The sequence below is a fragment of the Peromyscus eremicus genome, unplaced genomic scaffold, assembly GCF_949786415.1.
Source record: "Peromyscus eremicus unplaced genomic scaffold, PerEre_H2_v1 PerEre#2#chrX_unloc_1, whole genome shotgun sequence".
Lineage (NCBI taxonomy): Eukaryota > Metazoa > Chordata > Mammalia > Rodentia > Cricetidae > Peromyscus > Peromyscus eremicus.
Genome location: NW_026734288.1, coordinates 8,111,504 through 8,135,442, shown reverse-complemented (window position 1 = coordinate 8,135,442; position 23,939 = coordinate 8,111,504). Strand labels below are relative to the sequence as shown.

General features: G+C 37.7%; 1 protein-coding gene across 1 annotated transcript in view; it reads right to left on the bottom strand.

Moving 5' to 3' along the window:
* Positions 1-23,342, bottom strand: part of LOC131900978 (zinc finger protein 120-like) — a 97,431-nt gene extending 74,089 nt beyond the window's left edge. Inside the window, exons 1-4 of the mRNA XM_059252279.1 lie at positions 23,316-23,342; positions 13,637-13,763; positions 13,378-13,438; positions 11,766-12,459 (exon numbers count right to left, since the gene is read on the bottom strand). Of these exons, the coding sequence (XP_059108262.1) occupies positions 11,766-12,459; positions 13,378-13,438; positions 13,637-13,763; positions 23,316-23,342 (909 nt within the window). The remainder of the gene's footprint in view (positions 1-11,765; positions 12,460-13,377; positions 13,439-13,636; positions 13,764-23,315) is intronic.
* Between the last annotated feature and the right edge of the window lie 597 nt (positions 23,343-23,939).

The following is a 23,939-nucleotide window of genomic DNA, read 5'->3' as shown; positions in this document are numbered from 1 at the left end:
ATCTAGCACAACAGAAGTATTGTTTTTTATTAAGATTTTTTTCATTTTACATATCAAAGATCCAACTCTTCCCTCTTCCTGTCTCTCGATTCTCCCTCTTCTAATCCTAGAAATATTCTTAACTATATGCATGTATTTGAGTAAAACCCAGTTTGAGTGGACATGACCTACATGAGTGGTACTACCTTGTCTTTGTGGATAGACTTTCACAATGTATCAAAAGAAAGGGCCAGTTAAAGGCATGGCTTATTTCCTTTTGAGTGGGTTGTGTTCCCACTGAATGAACCCCATAAGCTCATTTATTTTAATGTTCTTCTCTTAGGAGGTGGATCTCTTTAGCAGAGACTAGAAGTTGTTCCTTCATTAAGGATGTTTCTCATCTTGGATGGGCTTTGATCAAAGGCACATTTCAAGCATGAGTAAGCTATACACATGTAAAGGCATAGCACTTACGCCTGCTTAAGCATCTCTGCCTTTAACAGCTAGACTGCAGATACAGAATGTTGGACCTTTTCGCCTGGGTCACAAGGGAATAAAGATGATACCTAAAGAGAAACTCCAGTTTCCACATTAATCCTGATTAAATTTGCATATTCTTCTGTAAATTTCCTCAAAGCTGTTACTACTGCTAAAGAGAAAACTGTGAACTCTAAGTGATGAAGGCAAGTGTGACACTCTTCAGCCAGGGCAAGAAAATCAGCTTCAGCCCCCATGGAAGAGATTGGTAGCAGGTGTCAGCACAACTGAAGGGCATTGCAGGTTCACTAAGAGATTTGTAGCTGACAAAGAGAAACAGTTGAATAGACTCTTTAAATCTAGTAAAAAAAAGAAACAGAAAAACAAAACAACAACAACAACAACAAAAAAAACCTAAAAGAAGAAAACACTATTATTAGTATAGTTTCACACTGCATTATGCCTGATGAATTGCATTTGGAAGTTTTATCACATTTAAATACTTCATCGTAGTATATGACACAGTATATCTTTTATAGAAATTCTATTTTAAATAGTATTTCTGGCAATGCAGATATTCCATCCTGTTTCTTTTGTGCCTCTTTCTTTGACTTTTATGTAATGGATATTTGATCGCTGTGAGGAAGGATCATGGAACATAAGTCTTTTCTCACTGAGTAATATGACTCAATTACTTCTAAGTAGGAAGTGAGTGTACATGTTTGTGTGTAATATCAAAAAAGTCTACATCATGCATTAATTGAGAAAATTTATCCAGAAAAAAACTGAAATAGTGGGAGAGCTGTGAAAGTGGGTAAACACACATCTTTCACATGCATTTAAACTGTTTACTTTCAAAACCACTTGAGAAAAAGAAAAAGAAAGCCAAGTCAAAACTAGGGGGTAAATTAAACATTAGGGGCTACTGCAAATGAAGCATTTCTGTAACATCAGTCAACATATCTCATCTACATTTATATACTTACCTGAGAATATGTCATCTCTCTTTTTTCTTCCATGTGGATCCTCTCAGGAAACTTTGTTTTAAAATTTCACCTTCCTGATAATATTTCAGATTTCAAACACCAACAGCACCCTATGCTTGCTACCACAAACAGAGACTGGAAGGCAAGGATCACATTCTTCATTCCCTGTTCTAAAGCAGAGCCAAAATACAGAGTTCTCCCAGCTCTCAGAGGCAGACCAAACTGAAGGTTCTCCTTTAGTACATTCAGACCAGCATCTTCAAGGGCTTCAGTACAGAGGTGGGAATGAGATTGAATTAACCTGATGTACCCAGCAATGCCAGCTAGCGATTTCAAATGGAGGCTCAGCACAGGTGTAATTCATAAGCCTTAAGGATCTCCCAAGGACCCATACATTCTCTTTCTCTCTAATGGCTGATTAAAACAACAAGGATGCTCCCATTGCAAATGACAAAATCTGTGTAGATGCAAATGAAAGTATTTCAACCTAGGTGTTTGGGGCCAAGAAGCATGAGGGCAATCCATGCCTCTCTAAGGTCTTTGGTAATTTTTCCCATTGTCTCCTTGTTTATTAGAATTACTTTTGTAATATAATTAACATTTTTTATTTTAGTTTTTGAAGACAGGGATTTTCTGTGTCATCAACTTGGCTGTCCTGGAACTCACTGTATACAACACAGTGGATGTAAAACTCACAGAGACTGGCTTGTCTCTTGCTCTCCAGTGGTGGGATTAAATGTGTGAAGTGGCTGATAATGTAATAAGAAAAAATATATGAACAGAAAAATGGACACACAAAATGGCTGGAATTTGGTGGATCTTTCCTTCCGATGGAGAAACAACATCAACAGGAATCTTTGCCTATTCACTAAAAAAAGTTGAACAATGTTTCAGGGATAATACCTACAGGTAGAGGGGACATTCTATCCAACTGAATAAGGGGGCAGGTTTGGATCATATCAGGAGAGACCGTCTCTGTAGAGGAGCAATTCTGAGGCTTAAACCACTGTTGGAGAAGGCTGGGGTGAATATTTCCTGAACACTATCAATATCCACATGGAGCACAGGAAGCTTTCTCATTCTGCTGAGCCTGAAGTGGTTTGTTTTACAAATTTCTCATGGGCCTGAGTGTGTGCTCTCTGACATAGATGTTTTCCTCTACACAAAAGAAACTCATTTATTCCTCCACAAATTCCAAAGTTTTTCTGCTCCCCAGAAACACATTTATTGATTTCTATGTTAGACTTTATGTCAAACAATGTACTAAGAAATAAACACATTTTACTTTGTATAAGGATCAATGGAGCAGATGATATTAATTACATAGTTTATCACAAAATGATTATTTATCATGCTAAGGCAGCAGGTATTGAACACAACGTATTAACATTTATTGGGAATTTAGTCAAGGAAATAATTTAATGTTAAAACTTTTTATAATATACATTTAGTTAAAATTGCAAATGCTATGTACAAAATAATCTTCATGTAGAATATAACACAAACACTAATATCCTAGCTTATTGATGTTTATAAATAGTACTACCTGGCTTTAAGTCATTATATTTTAAATCATTTTGCTTTGGTCAATTTTCACATAAATTTGAACCATTTTAAAAAAATAATTTCTAAATCATTGTGTACAAAATTTTGTTGTCTCTGTAGCTTATTTACCAAGAAGCTGCTTGGTAAGTTGCATTTCTTGGTGAAAAGTTTCTAAATTTAAGTTATACATATGCCTTCTTTTTTTATTTTCTCTGACATCAAGTAAGACATGAACAATGTTTAGTATACTCTAGTCAAGTCTTTCTATTTTAAAGAATATTTTCTATGTATAAACAGTAGGACAATGATTATCTATCAAATTTTGTTCCAACATAAATCTTTAGTAATATAAACTCTAAGCTCAAGGCATTGGATTTGTAACATTCTTTAAATCTGTATTGTTTCTCTCTAGTGTAAATTCTGTGTTGATCTTTCAGAGTTGAGAAGTAGGTAATGGATATCTCATGTTGTACGCATATAGTGTTTTCCTCTTCAATGAATTCTGTGGTGGGTTTGAAGATGTGAGCAGTATATAATGTAATATGTAATTGACACATTCTTCTCATTTATAAGTTTTCTCTCCAGGATTGATTTTTTGATTGTCTTTAAAAGTGAAGTACTAGGCAAAGGTCTTGACACATTCTGTACAACAGCATGGTTTCCCTCCACTGTGGAGCCTCTTACATGTCTTGAGTGTGAAGGATCTCCTGCAGCATTTCAAAGATTTCTCATATTTTATTCTCAATAAGGAATCTTGGACACCTAATAAGATTTAAAAGATGAGTCAAAAACTGTTTCTAAATTTTGATGCAAATTTTTATCTCCAGTGTTGCATAAATTATTTGAATGAAGTTTACATAGAAATTGAAGGATATGCCCTAATTTATACACTTGCAAGTTTTCCACCAACATAATGTTTTGAATCCCTCTTTAAAATAGCTGATTTTATTGAAACTTTGCTTTACTTACTCTAGTCCAATTATATTTGTCAAAATCACCATAGTTCTAGTACTATTACACTCACTACATTATCAGGATGCATTTAAAATTTCTTCTTTCAGATTGCTTCTGTAAACCTTATCTTGGGTATGCTTCAGCAAGAGAAAAGACTGTGAATATTGTTCAAGCCCATTTGAAATTTGACGTTGTTATTAGGATTTCTGAACAGTAATTTAGTGAGGATTGGTTAGTTCAACAGGCAAAACAAAGTTTTCAAATTTCATTATTCATTGTAAAATTAATAAACTTATGCTGCAAATAGTGTCTGAAAAAGAATATGATGCACACAAGAGCAATTTGACACTTGGTACAGCTCTTACTAAAGGAAATGTCCTGTACAGCAATCTTCCATATCAAGGAAGCTAGAATGTACTATTTCTTTAAAATAATGTGGCTGTCATACAGCCTTTTCTGAGACAGAAAATATTCTGTGACTAAGAACTCTGTGGAACATGTCACATTGAGGACCCTGGGAAATGTTCTGTAAAACTTACATTTCCACCACAAGTACATGGGGGTGTTCTGTTTCTTAAGCATGAAGAGCCATTTTTTTTGCAGGTGGTTCCATGGATATGTTCACCACAGTTTCCTACTAAAGAAAATATTCTATCTCCTTTTCAACAGATTTATTGATCATATAGTATCTGTGCTTATCATTGCCTATAAAAAATACTCAGTACTGAGGCAGGTTGTGGTGACTTATGGCATTAATCCTTCCAACAAGAGGCAGTGGATGAAGGATATCTGTCAATTTGATGTCAGACTGATCTACATAGCACATTGCAAGCCTGTAGGGCTATACACAAATGTCCTGTCTCTAATCAAACAAACAAGAAAAATACTCCAGGGAGTAGGGAACACACAGAAACCTCAGCAATGAAAATACTCTGCATCATTAGAGCTTCTTGTATGCTCATTGAGTCCCTGATGTCACCTACAGAGAATTCACAGTTCAGAATTCAGAGTCTTGATTTATAGATTGATCTGAGCTACCTATTCCAAACTTCTGCTTCTCTTTGAGGAAGGCTTGATACCTTGTATCTCAAATGCATATTGCATTGTCATAGGAATCAAATAATGAAATCTTGTGCATTTAATATTTTAAGTATTTTATATGAGATGAATACATCAAAATAACATCTCTCCTAAAAAACTTTTTGTGTAGAAACTCTGGATTTTGAGTTACTTCCAGGTTGCTGAGCCATAATGAGACTAGAGTGCTCCAATTAATAAATACCCTTTCCTGCATAATTTGACTTCTTTGTATGTGTCTCATTTTCTAGTTCCAGTATTCTATTTTGAACATGTATGTGGTTGTTTGCTTGTGAACACACGTGCATGGACATGTACATATGCTTTAAAGAAAACATTCTTGATTGTTCATCTTATTAACTGAGTCAAGATAAACACACAGCTGATCAAGATAGCTTGTCTTTCTGTCTTTCAACATTCTCTATGGGTAGCCATTTTAACCTTCATCTGGAAGATCCAACCCCCATTGAGCCTTGGTATCTGTCACACCTACAAGGCAGGGCCAAAAGAGGACCTTGAAGACTTGAGATCCTGATGCACTGTCTCTCTTGGTTCCTTGACCCTGGACACTGGAGGTAGACTGAGCAGAGTTCTCCAGAGAACACCACTGGACTGTGCCACACCTTTCCTAGATCCTGCAACCTACCTATCCCTTCATTTGTAAGTTACACCACTTAATAAACCTCCCTTTTAACGATGTGGAGTGACCTTAATAATCTCACCAATATCCATGTCTCTGCCTGTAAGATCTGAATTAGAGGCTGGCCACCACACCTGGCATTTATTTGGGTTATGGTGATCTGTACTCTGCTACACTGTAATTTCATCCACTCCATTTCCCATTCCACTTATAAGAGTCTACTCACTTGTTACCTTTTCTATTTTTCCCAGGCTTGATACACATTAACAGTGTTGCTTCTAACACTACAAAGTTCATCAACTTCCCCATTTCTGTCTGAATATTTTATTTACTATTTCCATTATCCTAATTTTAATGAAGTCAGACACCCCTTAATTGTTAATTGTTGTTTCACTCCTTGATGAGAACGTCTTGATTTAATTTTGCTTAGGCACCTGACATTGTTTCCTCTTCTTTTTGTTGCTTTTGTTTTTCGAGACATGGTTTCTCTGTGTAGCTTTGCACCTTTCCTGGAACTCACTCTGTAGACCACACTGGCCTCAAACTCACAGAGATCCACATGCCTCTGCCTCCCGAGTGCTGGAAAATTAAAGGCATGCGCCACCACTGCCCGGCTGTTTCCTCTTTTTTAATTTTAAAACATTTCCTATGTTTGATGTACATGAGTCTTCTCTGGTAACCTCTATTTTTTATTCATTCTCTACACTTTGCTTATAACTAGCATCATTGCCAAAGATTTATTAATGACATTTTCTTACATTGTGCATATTATTGATTATCCTCCTTTTAATGGCTCCCTCTTCTTTTTGCTCAGGAGCCTGTAATACTTTGGAATTCCTTCTAGATTCTTAGTGTTTTCTGTGTTCCTTTTCCATTCTCTTTCCAATCACTTCCTTTGAGAATTCGTCTTTCCATTTGACAGAATATTTTCTAATTTCATTAAGTATACTAAATATCTTCAACCTTATTCACATGCATATAAAAACGAGAGTTAAACATCCATGTGGGATAGTCAAAAGTTATTCCATTTTTGGAAAAACAGTCATGCTTTTTAAGAAAATTATTTTCACCGGGCAGTGGTGGCGCACACCTTTAATCCCAGCACTCGGGAGGCAGAGCCAGGCGGATCTCTGTGAGTTCGAGGCCAGCCTGGGCTACCAAGTGAGTTCCAGGAAAGGCGCAAAGCTACACAGAGAAACCCTGTCTCGAAAAACCAAAATAAATAAATAAAAAAAAAAAGAAAATTATTTTCAATTGTGATGATTCCCCTACAACTTTCATGATTTATATTTTCATGAATGGTGAGTGAATTTCATTGTTTACATCCCATTTTTTTTTTTTTTTGGTTTTTAGACACAGGGTTTCTCTGTGTAGCTTTGCACATTTTTTGGAACTCGCTTGGTAGCCCAGGCTGGCCTCGAACTCACAAACGTCCGCCTAGCTCTGCCTCCCAAGTGCTGGGATTAAAGGCGTGCACCACCACCACCCGGCTTACATCACATTTTTAATCATTTTCTGTGGAGAAATTTATGAATAACAGGAAGATATTCTTCCCTCTAGGGGCTTAAAAAACTTCATGTAACATTTTTGGTGATGGAAGAGTGAAGTGTAGTCTAAATATATGTTATGGAATTCCTAAAAATAGTATATGTCCTGTTAAAGTACAAATATTTTCCAACCAATTCCTTCAGAACAAAGAAAAATGAAACATAAAAATGAAAAGTAATTCATCAAGTATTAGTAAATAAAAAGCTGAAGAAGGGGAGGAGGATTGTACAAGCTGGAGGGTCAAGTTCATGATGGGGAACCCACAGAAACAGCTAAACTGAGCTTGCAGGAACTCAGATACTCTGAACAAATGGTTAGGGAGCCTACATGGAACCATCATAGACCCTCTGCTTGTGTGTGACAGTTGTACAATTTGGTCTGTTTGTAAGGCTCCTAGCAGTGGGATCTTTACCTGTCCCTGGTGCTTAGCTGGCATTTGGGAACCTGTTCCCCATGCTGGATTACCTTGCCCAGCCTTGATGCAGGGGGAGGAACTAAAATCAGACTTAATTTTATGTGTCAGGCTTTGATCAAGCCCATGAGAGGCTTGTCTCTTTCTGAATGGAGATGGAGCAGGAGTGAGGAGGGAGGTGGGGTAGATGGGCAGGCAGGAGAGAAAGTGGGAGGAGAGGAGAGAAAAGAAACAGTGTTCAGTATGTACAATAAATAAAAAATGAAAATAAAAAAAATCATTTACAAATTTTTAAGAGGAAAAAGAAGAACAAATCACTGTTTGGGGTATGGGGGTGTCTTAAAAATGAGAGACAGTATAATTCACTCTGTGAATCTACTAAAAATCAAACAAAATCACCACCCTGGGTTTAGTATATGGTCTTACTTCATTGAGGCTAATATGTTCTGCTGTTTGGAATTAATGAAAATATTTGAGTGCATGGGAGCAGGTGTCTCCAACTCTTCCACCTCTCCTTCATTACACATATTGTGCAAATTAAGCTCAGACCTCCCTTTCTCTCACAACCCAAGTGGAACCTTTGGGCAACTAACTTAGAACAAATGGTTTTTCTTCATACTAGGTGCTTCAAGCTGTGGCACAATTTACCTAGCTATGGAGTACTCTTCTGCCCTGCCAGAAATGAGGACATAAGAAAATAAAGGCAGTTTTATTTTAGTGACTCATAGACTCTCTTACTTAACAACTTGTCAGATTGTAGTTTGAGCTCATTTATAATAAAGTTGTAAATTGTCACCTAACCACAAATGAAGATATATTTTGAGCACCTAAATTCACTTTCTGACTTATTCCAGGCCATATGTGACCCCACTTCCTTTATTCACTCCCCTTTTGAATGAAAATGAAGCTGACTCTCAATGTTCTTATGGGGACCTTGAGAGCTTTTGCATTATATTGTGAAAGAGTGGCTGCTGCTGAGGTTGTAGACTTGTTCTTTGACAGGACTGGCAGAATTTTGTCACAGAAGAATAAAGTGGGTAGAGCAAAGAGCTCAGTATGCTTAGAGATTTTTTCCTCAGATTATTCTCGCTGATGGTAGCAACTCTTCTGCAGACCCTGGGAAGGAGACTATTGGAGATTGGACCCCTAATAGTTTCCATTAATGAGGCATTTAATGTTAATGATATTCTCTTCTATTAAGCTTTTTAACATTAACATTGTTAAATTTTGTTCACAATACAGCACACATTAGGAGTACATCATCTACCCATAGACTTGTATTCTGGAAAGAGACACATGAGGATTTGGAGTTGAAATGTATCCCTGAATCATTCCTGACATCCAAGTCAGGATGAATAACAAACAACAAAATCTCAAGGGTATATGTGAAAATATGAAAAACAAAACCAGCAAAAACAACCCACCACCTTTCATAGACAACCTTACTTGAAAAGTATGATCACACACTGACTGATATTTAAATAAACAATAGACAACTGAGATGAATAGGATCTCATTCTATACATTACAGCAGAAATAATACCTGTCACTAAGTAAAAGCACATTTGCAGATGAACAAAAGCCACAGAAGGTATATAAAAATCAAAAAATAAACTTCACTAAATAGATTTGCCATACTTAGAGCACACTTGAGTGTCTACCTCAAATGTTTCAAAATAGAAACCACAATGCAGTGGTCTCAAACATATGTCTTGAGTGAACATGGTAAGTAATTTACTTCCTCCAAGGCTACAATGAAAAATAAAGAAATGTATTCTTTTGAAGCTGAAGACAACTGAGGTTTCAAAAGTCTTTACCAAATTATTTACACAAATAGGGTTCTTCTCTTGTATGAGTTTGTCCCCATTTTCTGACGTCAAAATGATAGAAACAGTTTTTAAAATATTTACAACACTACAGGCATAGCTGAGCAGTTAAGAAATGTTCATTCCCATGACCAAAGTCTGATTTTTGACAATTTCCTGTAATTCCTGCGACAAGAAGATCCAAGTGTTTAATGTTCTCAGGAACAAATACACATTCACACACTCCAAAAGACCAACAGTGACATCACATAATTATAATTAAAGCAAATTTTAGTAAAACAATTTTTCATTCATGAAAGTTTTTTCTCTTGTAAGTATTCAATCTTATAGCCAGTGTTTAGCTGGTCTAATGGCTTGTTACAGTGTTTCTTCACCATGAATTGTTTCATGTAACCAAAAGCAAGTATGTAGGCATGAGTTCCAGAAATGTATACTTGTAATTGGTGGTTTCATTTGGAAAGATTTAGGAAATTCTGCCTGCTGCAAAAAATATGTTACTGGAACTACCAGGTAGAGAATTTACGTCCACACATCATTTACAGGTGCCACACTCTGCTTCATGCTTACAGTTAAGGATGTGAGTTCTTAGTCTTCTGCTTCTGCTGACACATCTGACAGTTGTTTCCATGCCACTTTCATGGTGATCATGTATCCTGCTGGGATTAAGGGCCAAATTAAACACTTTTGTAGGTTGACCTAGACATTATATCACAACAGAAAAGGAATTAATACAAATCCATTAAGTTTTATACTTGAATTAGTTATTTCATGCAATTTAAGACAAGTATAAAATCTAAAAGGGTTATGTTATTGCTTAATGAAAGAATGTACCTTGTCTTTAGGAAGTTAGACTACACCTACAGGTGTGATTGGAAGGTATCCTATATAATTACAGCTGTGAAGAGAAAGGTATCCTGACAGGAAGTTAGGCTATGCCTGGAGCTGTGTTCCCATGAGAGATAATCTCCACACATGAAGGAGAAATTCTGCTTCTCTCTGAGAGAGAGCTCTTAGAGCTGGGCTCTGCTCTACTCTGCTAAGAGAATTTTCCCACCAGAGATGTCTGTTGTTGCTCTGTTCTACTCCCCAAAGGGAGTTTCCCAGAGGAAGTGTCCATTGCATCTTTGCTCCAAGTCACTAGAGATATTCTGATCCACTGGGGAAAAAGGATGTCTTCACTCAAAAGTAATTCAAGTCGTGTATTACAAGGGAGGAATCAAGGAGAGAGTCTAGATTCCTTTTCCAGTATGGAAAAGGTCAGCAGCCAAATGAACATGCACAGGGCTTATATGGGGCTTCTTAGGGCTGAGTTTTTCCAGGGAGATTTCTGGAGTGGGAATTGTTTGGATTTCAATCCCTGTGTTTGAACAATCTCAGAGTTAGGCTACATTTTGTGCTCATTGATTGGTTGGTTTTGTGCTCAGTTTGTCAAAGCTAGAGTGTGTTTCATTGGCTGTGCTTTCAGGGAAAAAGTGTTTCTTTCACTTGGTCCCTCTTAAAATATTGCCTCTAGTTTCAGGACCACAGTGTATCTCTCACTGGCTCTGGAATCAGGGACAAAGTGTGTTTCTTTAGCTGGCCCTTTTACTCTACACACAGTGCTTCATAAATTCGATTTTTCCCCCATGAGATAGCTGGGCCAAACTATATAAAAATGGAAATCATAATGCTTGAACAGTTTGTTGAAACTCTCAACTTTTTTTTTCTACAGAATAAATAATGTTGTGTAATTAGTTGTAAATGTATTGGTTAAAGATCTTACTAATACATTATAATAAATAGCCCTCAGTATCATTTTCAGGTACTCAATGTCTATTGTGATAAGCAAAGGCTTTAAGAAATCAGATGCACACAAAAGTTTTACTCCTGTATAAAGTGCAAAACCTTACCACACAGACTATATTTTTAGGGTTTCTCTGCAATATGACTTTTTCTCATGATTTCAAATATTACTGATACATACAAAGGATTTATAGCACTAATTACATTCATAAGGTTTCTCCTTATGTTTTTTATATACACTTGAAGATGGTTGTGATAGGCAAAGGGTTTATCATAATGAATACATTAATAGAGTTTCTCTCTAGTATGTATTGTTTCATGAATTTGAAGATGACTGTGATACAAATGCTTTACCACATTAATCAGATTCTTTCTCCAGTATGTATTCTTTCATGCATTTGAAGATGGCTCTTTTGTGCAAAGTCTTTGCCACACTGTTTACATTCATAGAGTTTCTCCCCACTGTGTGTTCTTTCATGCATTTGAAGATTACCATGCTGTGCAAAGGCTTTACCACATTGAATACATTCATAGGGTTTCTCTCCACTGTGTGTTCTTTCATGCATTTGAAGACTGCCACGCTTTGCAAAGCCTTTACCACATTGCATACATTCATAGGGCTTCTCTCCAGTATGTGTTCTTTCATGCACTTGAAAATTACTCTGTTGTGCAAAGGCTTTACCACATTGAATACATTCATAGGGTTTTTCTCCAGTATGTGTTCTTTTATGCATTTCAAGATGACTTTGACGCACAAATGCTTTACCACACTGAATACATTCATAGGGTTTCTCTCCAGTATGAGATCTTTCATTCCTTTGAAGATGACCATATTGTGCAAAGGCTTTGCCACATTGCTTACATTCATAGGGTTCCTCTCCAGTATGTCTTCTTTTATGTACTTGAAGACCATTGTTATGAACAAAGGCTTTACCACATTGATTGCATTCATAGGGTTTCTCTCCAGTATGTATTCTTTCATGCCTTCGAAGAATATTGTGATGAACAAAGGCTTTACCACATTGGTTACATTCATAGGGTTTTTCTCCAGTATGAGTTTTTTTATGCATCTGAAGACTACTCTGATGACTATAGGCTTTACCACACTGATTACATTCAAAGATTTTCTCCCCACTATGTGTTCTTTCATGCCTGTGAAGATGACTCTCATATGCAAAGGCTTTACCACATTGAAAATATACAGGTTTCTCTCCAGTTTGGTTTCTTTCATACCTGCAAGAATAATTGGCACATGTAAAAGCTTTACCACATTCAATACACTGTTGACTCTTTATATATGTATAAATTATTTTTATAATTTGGTCATATTATAAAAGGAAACAGATCTTTAGGTTTAATCACTATGTTTACACTCATGTTGTAGTTACACAGTCCTAGTACTCATAGGGCTTTTCTGTAATGTGAGTTTGTTGGTGTTTGAATGAAGCTAGAAAAAGAATTACTTGAATACTTGCATCAAATTCAACAAATATATTCAATGTGGGGACTGCTACATATCTTCTAGTTGGTCTGAGAGAGAGGTATGATATGTCTTTCCATATCTCTATGCTCATATGTCTTGTATCCACAGTGACAAATGATATACCTAGTAGAGGAAGAATGACAAATAAAAGGTTTCCATAATGAATTCAGTTTGACTTCCTGTCCTCATAGACTTATAATAGGGATTAACATTTCTCCATAACAATGCCCATTGACTATGGACTCTAACTGCCCTTCTCACTAAACAGCACAGTCACAATAAATATATGAGCAATACTATCTTTACTATGGACTCTGCTTACTAGAATTTTTTGGAGATACACATCTTACCTCTTCACTGATTATTAATTTTGTAATTTGAGTAGGATAAAATAAATGGGTTTATAGTCCTACAGCATAGCTCTCATGGTGCAATGATTCAAAAGTTGATAGTTGTTGAGGCATTTTCCCCTTGTCTTCTTTCTTAAAAGAATGCCTTGCAAATGCAATCACCTACTTAAAATTGAGGTATATGCTTTCTAAGATTTTAATAATCACCAACACACTTCAAACAGTGCTTATTTACACTGTTGCATTTGTTTAATTCTTCCAGAACACATTACAATTTCTTCACAGGTGCATTTTTATCAACTTGCACAAGACAATTACCTTCCATGTCTTCTGGAACTTTGAAAATGTTCATCAGTAGTATTGTCTCTCCAAATGTACCCTAAAATATAGTATCAGAAAATGGATGATATTTTATTGGAAACTGTGCAAAATTTAAGTTACTATCTTCAGTGACTCTTTGAAGCATGACTGAATTATTCACCTCATTCTCCTTCCTCAATCAAATTACTGAAGAGAATCAATAACCAAGGAAATATTGTCCCCTTATTTTAAAACATGAAGGAATATTCAGTCTTACCTATAGAAGTGAGGTTCCAGTAGGTCTCCAGCATCACATCTTTGTAGAGATTCTTCTGGAAAGGATCCAGCAAAGTCCATTCTTCCCAAGTGAAGCCAACATGCACATCATCATAGGTCACTAAATTCTAAAACAACCCATACATGTGTACAACAGAAAGCATTGTAAATGTATACTACTTTGACAGTGTAGTCATATAATTCTGATCCTCCCACAATATTTCATAACATAGACATTGCAATATAATCACAAAGTCACTTTAGATAAAAACTGAATAGGAGGTTTACCTCTGTCAATTATGTACCCCTTGAAAGAGATATTACTTTGCAAGAGAAATGCCTATTAACATAGAGAGACAAGTAAACAGATCAACAGTACGGAGTACACATGAGGGAAATTGTATGAATAATTACAAACTACAGAAAAGAAAAGTAGGTTAGGTAGACTAGGTGTAATGTTCATACCTTTAACCCAAGCACTCAGAAAGCAGAGGCAGGTATATCTGCCTCTGATTTGAATAGAAGTCTAGTCTATGAAATCAGGTCCAGAAAAGCCAGAACTATACATTAAGACCTTATCTTCCATGCAAAAATAGACAAAAAAGATAGAGGAATGCTGTGGGATAGTCTGTATGTCAAATTGCTCTGATTGATAAATAAATAAAACACTGATTGGCCAGTGGCTAGGCAGGAAGTATAGGTGGGACTAACAGAGAGGAGAAAAGAAAGAACAGGAAGGCAGAAGGAGTCACTGCCACCCTCCGCCAAGACAAGCATCATGTGAAAATGCTGGTAAGCCACGTGGCAAGGTATAGATTTATGGAAATGGATTAATTTAAGATGTAAAAACTAGATAGCTAGAAGCCTGTCATGGCCATATAGTTTGTAAGCAATATAAGTCTTTGTGTTTACTTGGTTGGGTCTGAGCGGCTGTGGAACTGGCAGGTGACAAGGATTTTTCCTGACTGTGGGCAAGTCAGGAAAACTCTAGCTACAGAGGAAACTCGGAGGTTTTTACTGAAGTTCGTTAAAAGAGTGTTGGATTTATTACAGTTCTGTTTTCATCTTCAAGAACATGAAGTGCCCAATTCAAACTGTAACATCAATAAGATTTTGATAAAAGGCACTGCACATTGTAACAGTTATAAATGGACAGATGAAAAATTTAGAAATATAAATGTTGATCAAATATAATCAACACAGGGCAGGAGAGATGGTATAGCAGCAAAGAGCTCTTGTTTGTTTTGCATGGAGGTGGGCTCAATTGCTCTTGCTTACATGGAAGATCACAACTATTCATTATTCCAACCTCAGGGTTTCAAAGACCATCATTTGATTACTGTGATGACCAGGTTCCCATGTGGTGTATATCCATGCATACAGGTAAAATATTCATATTCACTTAAAAATTCAAACAAAACACACCAGGCAGGAAGAAGTTCATACACCTGCTATAAAATGTCTCAAAAGGTGCAGGCAGTATTAGTGCCATGAGTACATGCCATCCTGAGAAACAGAAGGATGCTCTCTGGCAAATTTTAAAGAACAAGATACAGGTGAAAATCTGTAAAACAGCATATGTTTGACATGTATAAAAACCTATATCTCAAGCCTATCACCCAATAATATAAAAACAAAAAGCTAGGAATGTTGGCCCTCCTTTCATCCCAGGATGTGGGGCCAGAATCAGCAGGATATCTGAGTTTGAGGCTAGCTGGTGTAGAGAGCTCCTTTCAGGAGAGCCAGGGCTACACAGATAAACCTTGTCTTCAAAAACAACAGCAAGAAAACATTAAAAGAGCAGGCTACCAAACTGCCTTATCACTGAATTACAAATGCTTCTACTCTATCTTATGTGATTTTGAGATAGAGTCTATAATGTTGGTGAAGGCATGACAGAACAGGAAGCTGGCTGATTAATTTCAACACAAAACAGTATACAGAACAAACAGGAAATGTGTTGAGACTATATAAATGCATATTACACACCTAGTGAGGAATTTTATCCAGAAAGACTCCTCCTAGTAAAAGTTTCAAAACAATAGAAAGAAATATCCAAGGAGAAACATGTGTCCAAATACAGTGTTTTATCTGGGAGGTTTTTAAATCAATTACATTTTGAACCAAGTCATTAAGGCTCATGGCCATTTATGAGGAAAACGCATTTAGTTACTTCAATGGTCCTCATAGTCTACAACAGCCCTTACACTGTTCAAATGTCCAAAGTATCTTCTGACCCTCAAGATGATCTCTTGACAGTGATATTTTGTAAAATTAATAGAGTTACATCTTTTGAACATACAATGGCATACAGTCCCATTCACATTCCAAAACAGTGAAATGGGGACACAGTGAGGGAAGGTTGAACGAAGAAAAGACTGAAGCACAGCAAGAAAAACAACAAATCCTGTATCTCTGTCTCAGATGCAAGGGGCTTCAGTTCAAAAGGGCTTAGATGGCCCTTTCCCTGCAATTTCCCAAACATTTATCTCTATGGTTACTTCTATTCTCTATATGCAGCTAAGTCTAAATGGAAGATGTCTCATAGGTTAGGTATCTCAACATCTTGTGGTCACAAAATGCAACCCAGGTGTGTGGAATATTATTTTAAGATGTGTTATATTTGTATATGCTGTGGAACATTTTTTTAATGATGCAAAGATGTGTTGCAATTTTTTATGTTGCATTTGTTTAACTCTGTGAAGCTGTGATACATTGTCTGTCTAAAATACTTGATTGGTCTAATAAAAAGCTGAATGGACAATAGCTCAGCAGGAAAAGATAGGAAAGGATGGCTGTCAGAGATAATAAATGGGAGAAAAAATCTGCATAGAAAAAAGGCAGAAGCAGCAAGAAAGAAAAAAAAGAGAGAGAGAAAAGACACCAGGGGCCATCCCCTCACCTACACAGCAAGCAATGGAGTAAGAAGTAAAGAAAGGTATACAGAATAGAGGAAGTTAAAATCCAAAAGGTGGATGTGATAATTTAAGGTGAGAAAAGCAGGCTAGAAACAAGCCAAGTTAAGGCCAGGCAATTATAAGAAAGACTAAGCCTCTATATGTGCAATTAATTTTAGAACTGGGAAGCCAGACACCAAAAGAGTAAAGAGTTAAAAAAGAATTAAAAAGCACCAAGCCTCATCCTTACTACTCCATGCAGTGAACCCTCCCAATCTTCTCACTTGATTTCTGTCTCTGCCAATCATAGATGACTGCAAAAATGCTGAACTGTAACCAGAGGCTAAGAATCGATGACCTTAAATTTTGATTCTCTCTTGTTTCCAGGACCAGCAAATGATGGGGGATCCAGCAAAGTTTGACTTTTTGATTGGGATGGACACTAACATGCTTGGACCACAGGTGAAGCAGGTTTTGTATGAAGTTGCTTCATGGGACTAGAAATCACTGTGCTTACTCATTTCATAACTTCAAGCACTAGGTAAATAGAGCATTAACCTTAGGAGACCTTCCATTACCCTTCGTGCTTCCATTTTCTGTATAATGGTGATAAAGTCTTTGAAAACCCTTGCCTTTTTCAGCATTTCACTGCCCTCTGAAACTACCTTCTCATTTTCAATTGTTTCTGCCTCTCTTGTTTTCTTCCACTGTTCACCTGAATGAGTCTATAAAAACACTCCAACACATTCAATATTCCATTTAAGTAACTAGCACATTATTTTTTAATTCTGCATTAATAAATATCCTGGGCATTGACAGAATAAGAAATGATTTGGAGCCAAAATATGACACAAGTGACTCTTAGCCTAATTTTTACTGAATCATTTTGACTGAAATTCTGTAGCCTCAATCTCCATTTTCAGCCATTACTCTTAACATTCCCATATTCCTAGTCATACACAATGGACCAATAATGTTCTGTGTGTAACTCTCTATGGTTTTTGCCAACTGAGGTCCTGGTATCTTCCACATTCTTCCAAAAGACAACATTCTCAGGTTCTACCTAGCAACAAAATCACTGTTGGTGTTCCATATTTTGTTCTAACTTTCTTTTATCTTGCTGCGATTAAAGCAATCTGGCTGATTGTGTCAGATCACACTCCATCACCTTGAGAGATGAGGATAAAAACCCATGCTAAAAATTGAAGGCAAAACCCACAGGCAAAGATTGCTTTCCAGTGTTCTCTCTTGGCAGTAACTGTCTCATGCTCAGTTGGCTCCCTTTTCTAGCCCAGGCCCACTTTATTAGGGTTATTGTCACTGTAAGGAACATGTAAGACCTAGGGTGAACTGGAGTGATAAGCAATAGAATGACTTAAGTAAACCACAAATGGAGTAGGGATGAGCTATAATCTATGTGTGGAAGTTGGGATAAGACTAGAAACCTTGCCAGAAAGAGATATAAAATGAAGCCTCAGACCTGATCAACAGATCTCATCAGACCCTTGCATAAGATGTGAGATCCTGTCCCCAGTGAAGACATGGCTAACTGGAGGAAGGTTGACCCAAGATCCAAAGGAACAGATGTGGCGAGTCCGGACCTGTACACCTGGAGAGGTACTCCATTTCCATTTGGAAGACAGGATAAATATTACTTGTAATCTTAATGTGTGAATAAATGAGTGTTATACCATGTCTGAATCAAGAATGATTATTCCTCCCCTGTAACTTGGGTATGTTCTTGCTACAGTCACCCTAGATGGAATAGCCATTCCTGCTACCCTAGGTGGAGGAGCCTTCTCATTTCAATCATCAATCAGCAAAATCTCTCACAGACATAACAGTTTCTGGCTATTATAAATAAAGCCTCTATGAATCTAGTTGAGCAATTGTCCTTGTGGTAGGGTGGAGGACCATCATTTGGGTATATGCCCAAGCTGAGTCTTCATGTAGATTGACTACCCATTTTCAGAGGATTGCATATTTATTTCCCACAGTGGCTGTACAAGTTTGCACTTGTCAAAGCAGTGACTCCCCTGGCTCCATGTCCTTGCCAGCATTAGCTATCATTTGTTTTATTGATCTTCTCATTCTGGCAGATATAAAATGAAATCTCAAAGAAGTTTTAATATGCATTTTCCTGATGGCTAAGAATGTTGAACATTTCTTCAAGTGTTTCTCAGCAACTTTAGATTCATCTACTGAGAATTCTGTTTAGAGGTATATCCCAGAATAAATGGATTATTTAGTTTGATGTTGTCAAGATTCTTTAGTTATTTATTATCCTGAGTGAGTCAAACATGGTATGTATGACAAACATGGTATGTACTCACCTATAAGTAGATATACGGTTGAGCCGGGCGGTGGTGGCGCACGCCTCTAATCCCAGCACTCGGGAGGCAGAGCCAGGCGGATCTCTTTGAGTTCGAGGCCAGCCTGGGCTACCAAGTGAGTTCCAGGAAAGGCGCAAAGCTACACAGAGAAACCTTGTCTCGAAAAACCAAAAAAAAAAAAAGTAGATATAAGTAGTTCAGTAAAGTACAATCACAGTAATCACAGTTAATCACAGTAAAATTCATAGATGCTGTGGGGCTAAAGAAGAAACAATGGCCCTAGACGAGATTTGCATCTCTCCCTTGGAAGAGGGAATAGAATAGATATTTTGGGTGCACTGATGGCAAGTTGGGATGGGAATAGGAAGGATCAGGTGAGTAAGGAAGAGACAAATGAGGAGAAGGTAGGGAGAGATAACTGGAATAGGGGAGCTTTTAGCAGGGGTTATGAAAATAGTGCAATGTAAACAACCTGGAACCTGGGCTGGGAGATGGCTCAGTGTTTAAGGGCATCGACTGCTCTTCCAGAGGTCCTGAGTTCAATTTCTGGCAACTACATGGTGGCTCACAACCACTTGTAATGAGATCTGGTGCCCTCCTCTGGCCTTCAGGGACACATGTAGGCAGAATACTATATAGATAATAAATAAATCTAAAAAAAAAAAAACCATCTTGGAACCTATAAGGGTGACCCTAGTTAGGATTCCAAACAATTAAGAATATGGAGGCTGAACTAGCAATTTTCTGTAACTACATAAGGCTCCAGTGATGGAACTGGGACACCAAGACAGCCACAGAACATTCAACTGAAACTTGACCTGCCTATAATGTATGCTGGATCAAGGGTTCCAGGCCACCAGCACATAAAATTTTCACAGTTCTTCCATTCCAATTAGTCTCATCTGTCTTAATTCCCAACACTTAAATTAGTAAATGCTTAGAAATTACAAAATCATTCCTCCTACTATAATCAGGTTCTGTTTTTTTTTTTTTAATAATGGTGACTTCAGCAGCTTATTATCTACCCTCTTTTCTGCAGTAGTGTGCACAATATACTATTCCTTCTATTCTAGTCTGAAGGTAGAAACCATGCTCCAAATGCAAGTCCTTTCCTTTTACAACAACGGATATTAAATTGGATGAATCAAATGGGTAGTTTTTAAACCTAGAGGTGATACAATCATTCAATTTAAGATTTTGCAGCTGTAATATGGAGGACAGCAAGATCATTGACCTGGAGAGCAACACACTGGGACCATGGCCATTTGTGTCAACATAAGAGAGCTTGTGTCAGAAACATCTTTCTAAAATGATTAAAATGCAAGTGTCCTAGAATCAATATGCCTTCCAAGGGACAAATCACTCTACACAATTAAGAGATTAATACGGAAAAAAAACATCTCTTTAATGAAAGCATGCATTCATCTCTGGCTAATGCTCAAAGAGGAACCAGCCTAGAAGAGATCTTGCATTCCCCATATTCCATCATCCTTGTGACATTTGGTTTCAGGCTTCAGATTACATTTTGAGTAATTCAAATTGGGACCAAATACTGCAACTCCACCCACTTAGACAGATGGGAGACTTACACAGCAAAGACATTTCCAAAATTATTTCTTAAGTAACCCAGTGTTATGAAACAGTAGGATCTTCTTCAGTAACAGGGTTCTGAGGTGAAGGAGATGAGAAAGAGAGAAAATAAATGAGGTTTTGTACAACCTATGTCTCATGTCAACTAAGCACCTTTTTTTAAAAAGGATTTATTTATTTATTTATTTATTTATTTATTTATTTATTTATTTATTTATTTATTTATTATGCATCATACAGTATCCTGCCTGCATGTATGCATGTAGGCCAGAAGAGAGCACCAGGTCTCATTATAGATAGTTGTGAGCCACTATGTAGTTGCTGGAAATTGAAATCAGTTGCTGGAAATTGAAATCAGGACCTCTGGAAGAGGAGTAACCAGTGGCCTTAACCACTAAGCCAATTCTCCAGCCTCAACAAAGCTTCTTAAGAAGAATAGCCGGGCGGTGGTGGTGCACGCCTTTAATCTCAGCACTTGGGAGGCAGAGCCAGGCGGATCTCTGTGAGTTCGAGGCCAGCCTGGGCTACCAAGTGAGTTCTAGGAAAGGTGCAAAGCTACACAGAGAAACCCTGTCTCAAAAAAAAAACCAAAAAAAAAACCCAAAAAAACAAGAAGAATAGCAACTTGTATACTACTTCCAGGGGGAAAACTGAAGAAAATGGATGACTTTTATGAAATCAGCAGAAACTATCACACAATGGGATAAATTCATGATCTGAAAAAACCCCACCACAAAGGCCCTAGCCCTAGACCATTACCAGATCTCCAAAGCATATTTCTGGCTTTAGGGAAGGAGCTGTTCTATTGCCAACACATCAGACACTTAGGGAAAGCTCTCAAGGCCTAGGTCCTAGGTTTTAACTACCTTTTCAAGAATTTTCCTCCTTCCTGCCTGAGGGCATAAAGGAAAGCCTTGCTTCATCAGGCAACTCTGTAACACAATAGTGTTTTCCATTTCTTTATTTTTATTTATTTATTTTTCATTATTTATTTATTTATTTATTTATTTATTTATTTATTTATTTATTTATTTTGGTTTTGTTAGACAGAGTTTCTCCATGTAGTTTTTTGTGCCTGTCCTGGATCTCCATCTGTACTCCAGGGTGGCCTTGAAATCAGAGATCCGCAGGCTCTGCCTCTTGGGTGCTGTGATTAAAGGTGTGCACCACCACCATTCAGCTCTACATTTCTTTTTTCTCTTTCTTTATTTTTCTTTTTTCTTTTTTTTTTTTTTTTGGTTTTTCAAGAGCGGGTTCCAATGTGTTGCTTTGGAGCCTCTCGTGAAACTCACTCTGTAGATCAGGCTGTCCTCAAACACACAGAGATCTACTTGCCTCTGCCTCTCAAGTGAGTGCTGGGATTAAAGGCATGTACTACCACCACCACAAACCTTGTGTTTTACTTTTCAAACGTTTGTCACTTGGCCATAATGCTCATCTGGCAGAACTGTGCCTTTCTAGAGGAATTTTTTTTTCAAGGCAGAGTTTCTCAGTGTAGCTTTGCGCCTTTCCTGGAACTCACTCTGTAGCCCAGGCTGGCCTCAAACTCCTGCCTCTGTCTCCCGAGTGCTGGGATTAAAGGCGTGTGCCATCACTGCCCAGAACTATGCCTTTCTAAAGAAGAAATTGGAATTTTATGGCATGACAGGACTTAAGGTTGGATGTGAACCTGTAATGCCTCAGTGAGCAGCTTGTTAGATATTCTTTGATATAGCATTAGGCCTAGCGGCTCACTGTAAATAAGCAGTGTCTCCTTTGTAATGCTTTGGAGCCAAGTGTCTGAACAATACTGGTGAACAAATGTGTATTCTACTGTCCTAATCTGTAACAGCCCTGGAGAATACACTTATTTTGTGTTTTTTTAAGTAGTCCTCTCTCAGCTAAATTCTATTTTGTGAGACTTACTATCTCCAAAGAATTAGTGAATCTTTTATATCACTAATTCTACTCTTATATATTACACCTTAGTAGTGGAGTTCTACCTAACACATTAGATGCCTTTTACAACCTCCACAAAATTAACGAAAAAGGATCTTAAACATGAAAGGTAAATTCAAAGTGCTGAATCTCTAGAAGGTACTGGAGAAACTAGGCCTCTTCTAGTTTAAAAACATGCTTTTGTGTAAGTGTCCCCAAACAATGTGACCACACAGCTGCATGAAAGGCTTAGAGGCCCAGACATACCTTCTGTGACAGGCTTAGTAGCAAGCAACACCCGGAGTCAGGAAAAGAAATAAGCATACACCACCCAGGGATCCACCCAGGGATGAGGAAGCACCTAACATCCCATACATTCCAAGAATTAGATAAGGTGGCCAAATATCCTTGAATCTAGCCCACAACTATTTTTGTTTTTGAGATACCACTAGATAATAGTCAGCCAATCAGGGTCCTGAATTCTAGAAATTTCCTCACCCCAACCACTGCTATTATAAAAACCCAATCCCACCTGAGCTCAGGGTTCTCTGCTCTCCCTGCTGTGTGGGACACACAAAGCCCCGGAGCTTGAAAATAAAAGCTTTTTAATTTCACTTATGGGATACAGCTTCCCTAGTGGGATTTTGGTGATCCCCACAATCTGGGCATAACTCTTTCAAACAAAAAGAATGTTTAATTTGATTACAAATATCTTTCTACACTCAGCTCCCTGCTCCCCATTCTGTGAGCAGAATCAGCCCACAGAGCAAAGTTATTCAGAGGCCTTCCCTGGGACTAGGAAGATTCAAAGACCACATGGGACCTCACATGACAGGGATTCTGGCTGGAGGTTCCCATCCATATCTGGGGAGAGCCCACCCCACTCTCTCTTGCACCTCAAGATCTGCCCCACCCCATCTGGGGACAGCAGCCCCTCACTCACCATGTTGTGGGTTCCCAGCTGGTCCATGCTCTCTGCTCAGCTCCCTGCAGCAGCACTCACAGCACAGCACACAAAATCAATGGCACCTTCTCCCCTTCGAAGTCAAGCCTGAAGCTGGCTGCTAGAAGGACATTGAACTGCTTCTTACTGGTAGATTGCCTGGAGGGCCTGATTGACTAGTGAGGCCTGAGTGAAAAGAGCACCTCCCATAGGGTTAAACTATGCTTAAAAACACAGTACAATAATTCCTAAGCCTGCCTTTCCCCACACACAAAGATATTTTCTAAATCAGCAGATATCAGCATTTCAATAGCACTTGCCCCTGGCTCCAATACAAACCCTGCTATCTTATTGCACTCCATAGGCACTTTCCCTTCTTCCCCCTGGACACAATGTCACTAGCTAGTGTGCGCAGCTCACTGTACTGTGTGGTGTGGAGTGATTCCCTGTCACACAGGTGGAAGGTTTTCCAGAATATTAACAATTAAAAAAAGATTTAAAGATAAAAAGATGTTTGTAAAACAAATTGCTAAATTGTCATATTAATAAAAATTCCAGAGCCAGATATTGGGGAGAAAACTTAAACATCATCAAACCAGAACAAGCCACAGCCAACCTTACCTC